Below are 12,488 nucleotides of genomic sequence, written 5' to 3'. Positions count from 1 at the left end.
TTGGGCAACTGATGGCAGTTTTCATTCTGCGTCGCTATTATGTCGAATAAATGTAGCGATTGATCAAGTTCTCGGTCGTTGAATTGAAAAATTCGATCCCAAAGTCGACCTGAGCACATCGTAACGGGTCCAATAACACCTACAACGTCTGCAACTGCATCATTGTTCTCTCTGTTTGCTTCAAGATGCCGCCATTTGTATATAAAAAAGTCAGTGGTAATACGACCAACACCAATGATATGTATGATGGTTATTGTATAGAGCTATTAAAGAGAATATCCTACTTATTAGACTTTGACTACATATTATATGATAGTCCGGACGGCATGTACGGCTCAATGGATGACGATGGTAACTGGAATGGCGCAATTAAAGAACTAATCGATAAGGTAATTCAACCAGAAAATAATTTGAAAAAATCAATGATTTCTGTGATGTAGATTTACCTTGAGAACCGATGGGGATTTGCTTTTGTTGGTAACTTGAAATGTCAAAGGTTTCAAAGATGGAAAAGGTCATGTTCTTACACAACAAGAACCCTGGTCTTTTCTGATCGTTCTGAATAACATAGTTCTTTATTGTTGGAAATCTATCTGTAGCTAAGTCTTAACACCCTTAAGAAAATACGCACATGTAGTCCCTTGTGAACCATGCGACTTGATTTCTCTTCATCAACATACTTGCAATTTGTATCACTTAAAGAGCCGATTCTAATGCATTTCATCTGTTTTCAGAAAGCAGATATCGCAGTTGGTCCGATATCCGTAATGGCAGAACGAGAAAATGTGGTTGATTTTACGGTACCTTATTACGATCTGGTTGGTTTGACCATCTTGATGAAGAAGCCGGAATTTGATTATACTCTTGGAAAGTTCCTGACAGTGTTGGACGAAGATGTCTGGTTCTGCATCATTGGAGCTTTCTTCTTGTTCAGCATTCTTATCTGCGTCTTTGATAAGTTAAGCCCGTTCAGCTACCAGAATAACACTGTGGACTGGAATGGCGAAGGCACAGAACCAAGAGTCTTTACCCTCAAGGAAGGAATTTGGTTTTGTATGATGTCTTTGACACCCCAGGGTAAGAATTGCTTGCTGCAAAATCCTTAATTTGGACCAATGTGAGGGTGTATTTTGCGTTTACAGACTTGATGAAGGCCTTAACGTAATGTACGGCCCTCATGGGTGGTTTTATAATACATAATGGAAAAGAAAAGGACCTTCTTAAGTTTGGTCATCGTTTCATTTGCATCTATTTCGCATATTCTCATATTTAATCTTTTACAGGAGGTGGAGAGACACCACGAGCCCTGTCTGGTAGATTAGTAGCTGCTACATGGTGGTTGTTTGGATTTATCATCATTGCCACCTACACCGCTAACTTGGCTGCTTTCCTGACGGTTTCTCGATTGGAAACACCTATTGAATCCTTGGATGACCTTTCCAAACAGTTCAAGGTTAAATATGCGCCAATGAATGGCAGTAATGCTTTGATTTATTTCAAAAGAATGCAAGAAATTGAACATAGATTTTATGGGTATGTATATTTCTTAAGCTTTTAATATCATAATTAGTTTGGTGGTTTGAGAAATGACATTTTCTACAAAGGATGAGTCTGAAGCAAAAAATCGTCCATTTTACGGCAGCTAAAATAACCATATAACAAAACATGGCTCCAGGTACGAATGTGTGTTGGCTTCCAGATCAACATATACTAGTATATCAAGAGAAGAAGAATTGCTTTTTCTGCATTACAGAAACAGGTACGCCCTTTTCATTAATATTTTTATTTTATATATTCCAGTATTTGGAAGAACATGAGTTTAGATGATAATCTAGGAGCTGTAGAACGAGCGAAACTGGCTGTCTGGGACTATCCTGTTAGTGATAAATATACCAAACTATGGGAGACCATGTTAGAATCGGAATTCCCTTCTAATAAAGACGAAGCTGTAGAAAGAGTTCTGACCGGAGAGTTTGCATATATTGGTAAGACACATGTTCATTGATCGCCAATTGAAATATAATATTAGGAGTGCATATTAGGAGTGCATTTATTAATTGTCGCGTCGTCCCAGATGATTTGAGAATGACCATTTTCAATAGAACTAAGAGCCAGTCAGTAGACTGTATCCACGAGTACCTAAAATGCTTCTTTTCCTGGGGGGGTATTCGCTTCATTTGCTCGAGTTCCTCCAACCATCATCTCTCATGTCATTTCTACCTTACCTTATCCAGAATCCCTAGCGTACTAAAGATGAACATCGCCCCTTTCTTTCAGGTGATGCCACAGTAAATAAATATGCTAAACTAACAAATTGTGACCTATGGGAAGTTGGAGAGGAGTTCTCTAGGAAACCATATGCTCTGGCTGTACAAGAAGGATCGCCTTTAAGAAGTCAGTTGTCTACAATGTAAGTGGTGCTTCCATTCTAATATTACTCTCCTCCCTTTATCAGCATGTGTTATTGCATTATTGTGATACTAAAATATTATTCCATAGAAAGTAATCTTCATTCCTCAAAGTCAAAAATATATCCAATCGTATACTGTTTTAGGTTGAAAGCTTTTCATCATGAACGATATTTTGCTCGTTTTCTCAATGGTTTACTATGTTGGTGATAGATCAGATACTTCACTATTGTTCATTTTACAATATACCTACGGCGAATCAGAAACATTAACGTTTCCATTGAAATTTGACTAACCAAATGTGGTATTTTTAACATCAAACCACTCATCATTTCTGTTAAAGGACCCATATTCCAATTCTTGTTTTGAACTTGCAGAATTCTTCAGTTGATCAATCAGCGAGAATTAGAAGAATATAAAACAAAATGGTGGAAGAAAGATAAAAGAGATTGTCCTGATATTGAAGATGAGAGTAACGGAATCAGTATAAAGAATATCGGCGGTGTTTTCCTGGTCATTGTGATTGGTTCAGCTCTAGCTCTCATCACCCTGGCTATAGAATGTTATTGGTGAGTATATCTGTCAACATGGCTTCCTCGACCTCCAATACGACATAGGTGTACACGGCCTTACTGAGGAGTATTGAAAACGCAAATGTTTGACATTACCAATCGATCGGTCTTATTATATTATGGCTAATCTTCATTAGCAGCAGCAAAGTAGCAGGTAAAATAGGCCTACTACTTGATTTCATATCCATCCGAAGTAGGATTGCATGTTAAGGTAGGCCTATATGGCATTCAAATGGTTCGTTTTTATCATGGGAGACACTTTCTCGGCCGAAGTTGTTGACCGAGTACTGTTGATATTCCTTTCACATACATTTTCGTTCATTTTCAGGTACAAATATAAACCTAAACAGAAAAAGAAACTTTACGTCATCAGTTCCAAGGCAAATCTGAACAAACTGGACACAGCGCCATCTGGAAACAATCTTTCAAATCTAGCCAATGGCTATCAGTCATCTACCCAGTTATGTAATGGGCATGTGCCAGAAGGGGAGACAACTAGCAATGGTAAAATAGAAAATGATGGACATACAAATACGGGTTTTGTGGAAATGACTGAAAGACTTTAAATTATTTTCAAAATGGCGTCCAATAATATGTTCCAGCAATATTGTGATTTTTTTAAGGTATAGAGAGATGAGTCGAGGATCTGTTTTAAAAATTATCTCAAGTTGTTAACAACTTATGCGCTCCTCAGACATAAAACGAACAGTTGAATAGTTGTATCATTTTTTATGACAGACTCACCGACCTTGCAAACCCTTATTTTAATATACTGTCTCACAGCTTTTGTTTATAATCGCCTGATCGACATCTCTTTTGGGTAGTCCACATGTATTTATATATATAACTGATATTTATTTTTAATTAGCCTATTATTTATTATTAATTGGTAATTGTATTGAGATTTTGATAATTCTAGTTCATGTAGAGTAGTAAAAGGGACCATTATAAAACCATAATACCAACATTCCCACCCCTTTTATTTGCAAATTGATTAACGTTTAAGCCATTTTTGTAATTCTAGATATTTATGTTTTTAGTTTTTAGTAGTTTTTATTACCTGTGGTTATTGGGTAATCACCTTCACCAGCAATATTAATTATATCGTGATCGTGTATTTACTATTTTGTAATGTATATATTTAATGTGTATATATATATTCTAGAATGACAAGACAGTGCTGGTAGCCTTTAATCTTCACAATATCATTTAATGCGATTTGTCAAATACCTTGACATGGTTATGCACTTGTCATGTATAAGGTGAGTGGATATATGCAGCGATTTGAATGGATTATACGTAAAGGAATTCAGGCAATTATAGCCCCCAGTGGAAAGAATGAAAACAACATGACTGCGCGTGTAACCGAGGGATTTGCATGGCTTATTTCGCTAGCCGATCAAACTTCCGTGACGATGTCAGGGTATGAGATGGAGTTCGTTATAATTTGACTGAAGATGGCAGTCTTTCTGTATAGCTGATATATAGATTTCTTCATATTCTATCAGAACTATTGGTTATTTTACTAGAAATTTCCCTTTATAAAATACGTTTGACGTTATATATTCCCGCCAAAAAAGACCTGTATCATGAGCGGTTAATGTTTAGTAACATTACCATTTTATTTTGATAATGTTTCTCTGTGATATTGTTAAATTTAAGATAAAATCCAAAACTCGAATGCCAGTGAAGCTGCATTACATTTGAATTCAAATGCTTTATTCGAATCTCCGATAGTTTATATTATGTAGCCTCCATAAAGAGCATTTACATGGCATTTAGATGTCTGAATATTGTCTTAACAAGATGGTAGCATCAAATTTCAGCTATTCTATCCATATCATTCTTCAAAATGTTCAAAATTGATAAAAGCGTAGACATTCCGGCGTAAGTTACGATACTAATATTACTTTTATTATTTTTACCTGAATATTTTAATGTTGTATTTATTGTTGGACAGGATCTCATTGTTATACTGATTATTTATATTAAAATCTCAATTAAAATTGGTTTTTTGATCATATTACTCCTAAAACCTGTATGTGGTCCTGTTGAAAATAAATGTTACTAAGGTACAATCTACTGTAAGGACCACAGTCCAAGGACCTACTGCAGTTTTCCGTCTTTGGCCATAACTCAGATCAACCTTGCTACTAACAGCAAGTTGCTGAGAACAAATTTAGTGATCTTGAATATACGTAGTCTTCAGAAGTACTAGAAATGTACGAAAATCGCATAATTCTTTTTCTGTGTATGACAAGAGTCCCAATAAAAGACAAGTCGTCTTTTTTCAGAAATCTGGACACACATGAATTTGAAGGCTAATATTACGACGATGTTAGCTTCACTTACAAATTCTCGTTTCTGAGACAACGGTAAGATTGGTCAAACGGAAGACGAATCTGTCCCTTTAAGCTCCGTGCAGCAACGATGGGAAAATCACAGTTGCATCAGGTGCCTCAGATGCATATGTTCTACTTTATGGCAAAAATCGAGTCAACAAAATAAGTTATCGTAATCAGTAATCCATGGTTTCTAGTTGTCGGTACATTTCTCGATTTGAGCTCTTCACTTATATCGATTGCTACAAAAAAATCAGTGAAAACGAACTACATACAAACAAAGACTTTATTTACAAATTACAAAATACAAATTAAAAGCATGAATTTAACATATCTTTATGGAATTTAGTCTGATATTCTATAGCATTACAGTCCGACCAGGTTACGAAACTATTATTACAAATATCAATGATATCTACCATAAAAGCTGTAAATGTTTCCGACATCTTATGAGCCCCCTTTTAATACCCTTTTGAGCATTAATCAACGTAAGTGCGATCGGGCGATTGATATTGCTGTATAAATATGTTGATAAAAGGAAATATTATGCCAGTATTAGGAATAAATTATCAGATTGAAAGATAAAAGGAATTAAAAGTAGAAAGAAGATGGTTGACATCTGAACAACGATAACTGAAATAGAAAACGAGAAATTGATCGTAACAGTGATCGTTCATAATTCGGCAATCCTCGGCAGTTTCCGTAAAAGGTAAATCTGTTGCAGAGCGCTATCGTAACCCTTACGGTAGCCCGTTTGTAAGAAGCCCTGGATATTAGGGGTAAAGAAGAAGAATGTACCAATGCAGCCGCTGCATATACCGAGATGTACTCTCCCCGACCTACATCATGGAGAAGGCATATTAATAACGCTAGACATGGTATTCAATGGTATTATCCGAACAGTGACGAGATCACAAAATCGGTCTTCAATAAAGCGAGATAGAGCCCCAATCGGATCCACATTCAACATTAAATGAAAAATAGATAGAATTATATACACTTACATCATCAACGTATCCTATAAATGGTTCTCCAGTTACACCTGAACCAACAGATAGAGGAGAAGGCTGACCCGCCAAACCAGCATCTGAAATTAAAAATATAATTACAGAATCAAATCTGACATCATGAGCTTAATTTCGACATAATAGCTTAACGAAACAGGACAGACTTAGTATTCCGAATCACCTGGTGCCACTCTGCAAATGAATTTATCAATATATTGCAACTCGTTCGTGTACATACTTAATATTGTTTTTGGTATATTCTATGGACTATATAAAGTCGATACAGATGCCCTAGCTGTAAATGGTCACGGATAAATATAATTGCCAAAACATTTCACCAAAGAGTGAGTTGTTGAAGAGTCCTTGAAAACATATAAAGAGGAAATAACTGTTATGTTACTTACAGGCTGTATTGGTTATGGGTGATTGATTATCGATCTGTAATTTGATCAGATCACCAGATTTTCCCAATCTGAATGTGTGTTGTAGGAATGGATCCTGCAAGAATATAAAATCAATAGTAAAAAATATCAAATGAAATTGAAAGAGTGGTTAATCCCGTAGATATCTTATAATAAATGGTTAATTCATTGGTATACGGTGGGTTTTAAAGGGGAACAGTCGGCATTTATGGGGATTGATTTGGGTCTTTATTGTGCTTTAATAGTATTAAGAAGCACTAAAACGCAATAATAATCCCTTCGAATATACCTCACTGTCTATTCCTATATATGTATTTTCTATATATGGCATAGTCTCACTAAAATTCGAGTCGAATTTTTAACTTTCAAACATGAATAATTATGGATACACATGGATTTGAAGGCTCAAATTTCAACGATGAGCTGTGCACATTACTGATTATGTAAGCCAAAAAAAAATTCCTGTTTCTGAAACTAAGGTATGATTGGTCGAACGGATAGTGAAAGTGCTCCTTTAAATCCCAACCAACCAGGCACATGAACCATCCGAACCGGAAATAAAAAAACACAAAAAAAAACTGCGCTTTAACTAGTATTTTTGAATTAAAGGATCGTAGATTGTCATACTACAAACGGAAGATATTCCCTTTGTATATAATATATCTGTATCTATTTGTAGTTTGTTGAACACATAATAAACATTGTCAAACTAGGAAATGTACCCATCGACATCTTTAACTATAGACAGTTCAGTTTTTGTCGTCATTTTTTTGACAGGTTCTGATTGTTTTTTTATGCCTCTGACGATGGTTTGATATTTTTGCCCTAAATTGATTGATGTCCTTTACGTCAGACATATATTGAGGTATATTTTGAAAATTTTGACGTGTTTTTGATAGATTTATATAAGCACAATTTAGTAGAAAACCATTTTTGACAGTTTTGTATATATTTTCGTAACATTTGCACATTTATCAAAAAATAGCTTGAATTAAAATGCGGATTGCTGCCATAAATCACATTTACATTTTTAGCCGTGTTTTAAGAGCAAAAAAAGTGAAGCGAATAATACGGATATTCAACAAAATGAAACTAAAGTACTATCGTCCTGGCTGACAGTGTAACATGCCGAAATGTTGTTTCAATACATTTCAATGAATTAAGAATGTCTACTTACGACATTTAAAGCTGCAAGAGAGACTGTAGAGCCGTCCATCAAGACAAGCTGGACTGTAACCTTCTCGTCTACAGGATGGAGCCGAACACTATAAGTTGCTGGATAATTGGTATCTTCATTAGTCAGGATTGTCACGTTGTCAGTTTCGTTGTTACCTACAACGATATTTGAAAGATCCTTTCAAAAAGACGAATGCCGAGATTGCACAGATTGAGAGGTGGTCAACAACCTTAGAGGCATTGATCTATGGCGACCTTCTTCGTCTATATGATCTAAGGTAAAGAAGGTCTTATGGGGACGTCGCGATTAAAACCTTGATCATATGGGGAGATATGAGAGGCAATGATATTTGTCGAATTATCCATGCTGGCGTTCTCATGCCATCTGTTCAAGAGGTTGAAATCAAATGTCCATGACAAAAAAGATTCATAATATAATTATGCTCAATGCAATGAGATCAGTTGCCCGAAATCGTATAACAAGTACTCGAAAGACATGCACACTGTAAAAACTGGAATGGTTTATTAACAGAATACACTGGCAACTCCCCAAACGACCTTTCTCTTATTGACAGTAGAAAGATGAACATAGCCTATATATCGACATTTAATGCAATGTTCATGACTGAATGCGCCCTGCCCGTAGCACACAGGTCCACGGTTTATTTTCCAATCTGGACGATTTGGAAGATACATACATTTGGAAGAAAGCACTGTAAAGAAAGTACTTACCGCCGTATTTGAATGTAAATCCAAGAGCAAAGTTTGATCCTAACTCTACATTCGACATGTAAGGAATTTCCAAGACCCCAGGTATTTCAAAGTAGGCCTTGTTATTCCTGACGAAAACACCACCGTCGCTGAAGAGGTAGACTCGGTTGTACAGTTCCTGAAAGTCGCTGGTGAATGGGAAACTGAAGACTGAATTACATCCGACTGGAAAATAGAATCGAAATCTTCTCAGAACTTTCATTATTTATCATGTGTAACTGAAACTTTATCGGCTGGTAATCTATGATCTATGTCAGACGGTTCGTAATAAACAACTTTTCTCGTACAAAGTTGCTAGGATATATACATGTATATGGAACTGATTGTAACATCTGATTGGTCAGATTCTGATTCTGGGATTCTCTGACGTCATGTTACATATCTCACAATTTTGGACGTTCTAGAGCAACTAAACACTCCAGCGTTCTCGAGTTGTGCAGTATGCATTATAGTATACTCACCAACACGTTGTGTGACCTGAGAAGGTGTCACCAAGCTGGGATCCGGCCAATCACAGCCACAAACTGTGGGACTAAAAACTAAACCCGCTGCACAGAATTTACCGACTGGATTTCCAGTTCCTTCTATCATGTAATACTTAGTAACGTCTACAGTATCGGCTTTAATATGTGGTGGGCATCCAGGAAGATTAACTGAAAAAGAATAGGGAACATAGAGCAAGATGATGCACAATGTGATGCAAAAGTAACAACCTTTATGATGGTAGGCATCCCGCTAGATTAGCTGAAAAAGAAAGTAAGGGACACGTGGTTCGATTCGATTCTTTTCTGTGGATACCTCCACTGACCAGCCTTGGTCTTATGTTATTGATTGAGACGATGGAAGATCAACAGGTGTTCCGGAAGGGTGCACTGCTTCCCCATGGTAAATATGGTAGCGATGACCATCACGAGCCTTCAGTTCAGCTGAACAATGATCTCAAGGACATTCTGGTTACCAAGAAGAGTTGCTGTTCTTTATAAGTGAAATTATATGATGACATGTCTCAAAGAGCTAGTTTTAATTATTATTCCATGGGTTGAAGAGGTGTTCAGCACAAAGGGTTTTCCATCCTCGAGCTGCCATCCAATTTATATAAAGAGATGTTCAAGAAAATAAAATGTACTGTATAAAACTCAATTGGGTGTCCATCATGACCTACCTCTAGTATCGACAGGAGTAGAAATAGTGTCAGGATGAATACAAGCTGGGTCTACGAAACAGGCTGTCACATTGAACGCCATCCCTTGAGGACAATGTTCATAGAAAGCCTTGTTGCCTCGACACTCATAATAACCAAAACAATTTCCACCATCTGAAAACTGCTTGCCTTCTGGTAACATTTTACACGGATCTGGAATGAATTAAATATAAGAATACTTTAGAAGTGAAAAAGGTTTACGTCGGGGAACTTCGGTATATATGACTTGGTGGTAGACCTTAATCAATCAAGTATTTCAATCTTATGTTATCTTATAGTCGCTCAAGATAACGTTGAATATCTGTTCTTCACTTAAGATAAGAGAAGGATCAATAAATTCCCTTACCATCCGAGCAGGTTACAGCAGAAGCATGATGGCATCCAGCACCATCAAAGAATGTACCGGAAGCGCATGTCTGTAGTTCCGGTTTGGTTTGTTCGTTACAGTGGACAAATATATTACAATACCCGGGAATTCTGTAGTAATCTACGCCAGTTGCTGCTATTTTACTTTGACAAAAACCTGAAGAAGATATATTGTGTGTGTTCACAAGGCCATTTGATAACTGGAAAGGGCATAAGGAACTCTTGTGTATAACTAGCGTTTTGTTGCATGGGAGATATTTCAGTTATCACTTATTGTTGTTCATATATATATATATATATATATGCGTGGATGATGATTCAGTAAAGGATTATTTTGATAAACATGATGTGGCCGACCTTTTGTGTCAGTATCTGCTCCGACGTAACTGCACAGTGCATCCGAATGCCTCATCTCAATTTTCTTCGCTTTATGTGCCACGAATCTCCAAGTGTTTAAAGATTATATTATTAACCTACTGTTAACAGGGTCTTGAACTGGGGTCACCTGTCCTGAAACAGTTGTCAGTAGAAACGCCAAGAGGATCACAATCTTCATCTGAAATACAAACGGTTTGGCATTTTACACCCAGTTTTTGTAAGGGAACGATACGGTTTTTTTTTCAATCAGATCTATTTAAACAATCTAAATTCAGATTATGAATATTATTGAATTTATATGATACTCGAAATAGTGTCGCCAAGATCAACTTTTATTAGAAATGCAATTATTATTAATATCATTCTACAAATTACAATCCATTTTTGTACTATACTATACTATACCATACTATACTATACCATACCATACTATACTATACCATACTATACTATACCATACTATACTATACCATACTATACTATGCTATACAGGAAGGCTTGCTGTATACTCCTATATGATAATCCAAATATATCATACTCAAATGTCCTGAAAAGCCCAGAAAAAGATATACATTTTACCTTGTAATTTCGTAATCCAAAACAGTCTTATATCACAAATATACTCAAAAACTGGAGAAGTTATCCAGGACACTGGTTTATATCAGAGTGCTATCTTACCACTAACTATACTCGCCCCACTCCATCAATCACAAACATTCAACCAAGTGACAATCAGCCAGACTAAAGTTAGTAAGAAATTATCAATATTGTCATGTTTTTATGGTGACAATGACAGAACCTATCACATTTATCATAAACTAGGTTGAGTCATCCACACTCCTTTAAATTTTCTCAGGAATATTCATAAATTTAAAAACTATAAGATATAGTGTTTCTTTACACCATTCTGTTAGAAAGTTTGAGATAAATGTTTACAATACTATGCGTTATTCCGTACACCTTTATAGTTCAAGATGAAAACAACTTCCCGAAACAAAAACATGTCAGAAACTTAGTAGTACCTCCGATAAGCCATAATCAGTATATAGCTTACCTCAGCTAAGCCATTATCAGTATATAGTCTGTAGGTTACCTAAGATAAGCCATAAGCATTATGTAGATTAACTAAGATAAGCTGTACGCAGTATGTAGGTTACCTCAGATAAGTCATAAACAGTAGGTTACCTCAGATAAGTCATAAACAGTAGGTTACCTAAGATAAGTCATAAACAGTAGGTTACCTCAGATAAGTCATAAACAGTAGGTTACCTAAGATAAGTCATAAACAGTAGGTTACCTAACATATATCATACACAGTATGTAGGTTACCCAAGATAAGCCATAAGCATTGAGTATGTTTCCTTAGACAAGGTATAAACAGTATAGCCTGTAGGTTACCTCAGATAAGTCATAAGATGCATGAAGGTAAACTCAGATAAGCCACAGCAGTATGTAGCTAACCTCAAATAAGATATAAGCAGTATGTGGGTTACCATGGGTTTCCTTCTATAACCAATAAGCAAATTGAAATCCAAAGGAATGTTCTTTGATATTCACTTAACACTTAACCCTGAAAGCCCATCGACCACTCTGGAAAAGCAGGGAGCCTTTCAGCTTCAGCTTAATTGCCCCATCTTTTTTCTTTTGTTTATCTTTTTTTGTAGAGGGTAGGAGTTGTCACTTATAAAAAGATATTTCTGTTCGTGATGATATTTCTAAAAATAACACTTTTAAGGATCGATGATTTTTTTGAATGATTAATCAGGTGTTTTTTTTTTTAAAGCGGATACATAGATCACTGCTTTTACTTTAAGACAAAATAATTTCGTGCGTTATGCACTCATA

General features: G+C 36.0%; 2 protein-coding genes across 2 annotated transcripts; one reads left to right on the top strand and one right to left on the bottom strand.

Annotated features, from left to right (window-relative positions):
- Positions 1-239: 239 nt before the first annotated feature.
- Positions 240-2,981, top strand: LOTGIDRAFT_114647 (hypothetical protein; the record flags this gene model as incomplete). The annotated part of the gene is made up of 6 exons (XM_009052773.1): positions 240-389; positions 735-1,077; positions 1,284-1,533; positions 1,801-1,985; positions 2,278-2,410; positions 2,786-2,981. 6 exons carry the CDS (start codon positions 240-242, stop codon positions 2,979-2,981), a joined length of 1,257 nt encoding a protein of 418 aa, XP_009051021.1.
- Positions 2,982-5,595: 2,614 nt separating this feature from the next.
- LOTGIDRAFT_231395 (hypothetical protein) lies at positions 5,596-11,314 on the bottom strand. Its single transcript, XM_009052772.1, has 10 exons — positions 11,223-11,314; positions 10,743-10,821; positions 10,246-10,422; positions 9,861-10,052; positions 9,160-9,351; positions 8,660-8,863; positions 7,929-8,083; positions 6,734-6,827; positions 6,327-6,409; positions 5,596-5,955 (listed from the first exon to the last, which is right to left on the bottom strand). The coding sequence occupies exons 2-10, from the start codon at positions 10,819-10,821 to the stop codon at positions 5,914-5,916; spliced, it is 1,218 nt and encodes a 405-aa protein (XP_009051020.1). The 5' UTR covers positions 11,223-11,314; the 3' UTR covers positions 5,596-5,913.
- Between the last annotated feature and the right edge of the window lie 1,174 nt (positions 11,315-12,488).

This window comes from Lottia gigantea, assembly GCF_000327385.1.
Source record: "Lottia gigantea unplaced genomic scaffold LOTGIsca_19, whole genome shotgun sequence".
NCBI classification, from domain to species: Eukaryota; Metazoa; Mollusca; class Gastropoda; family Lottiidae; genus Lottia; species Lottia gigantea.
This window is presented reverse-complemented; position numbering and strand designations above follow the sequence as displayed.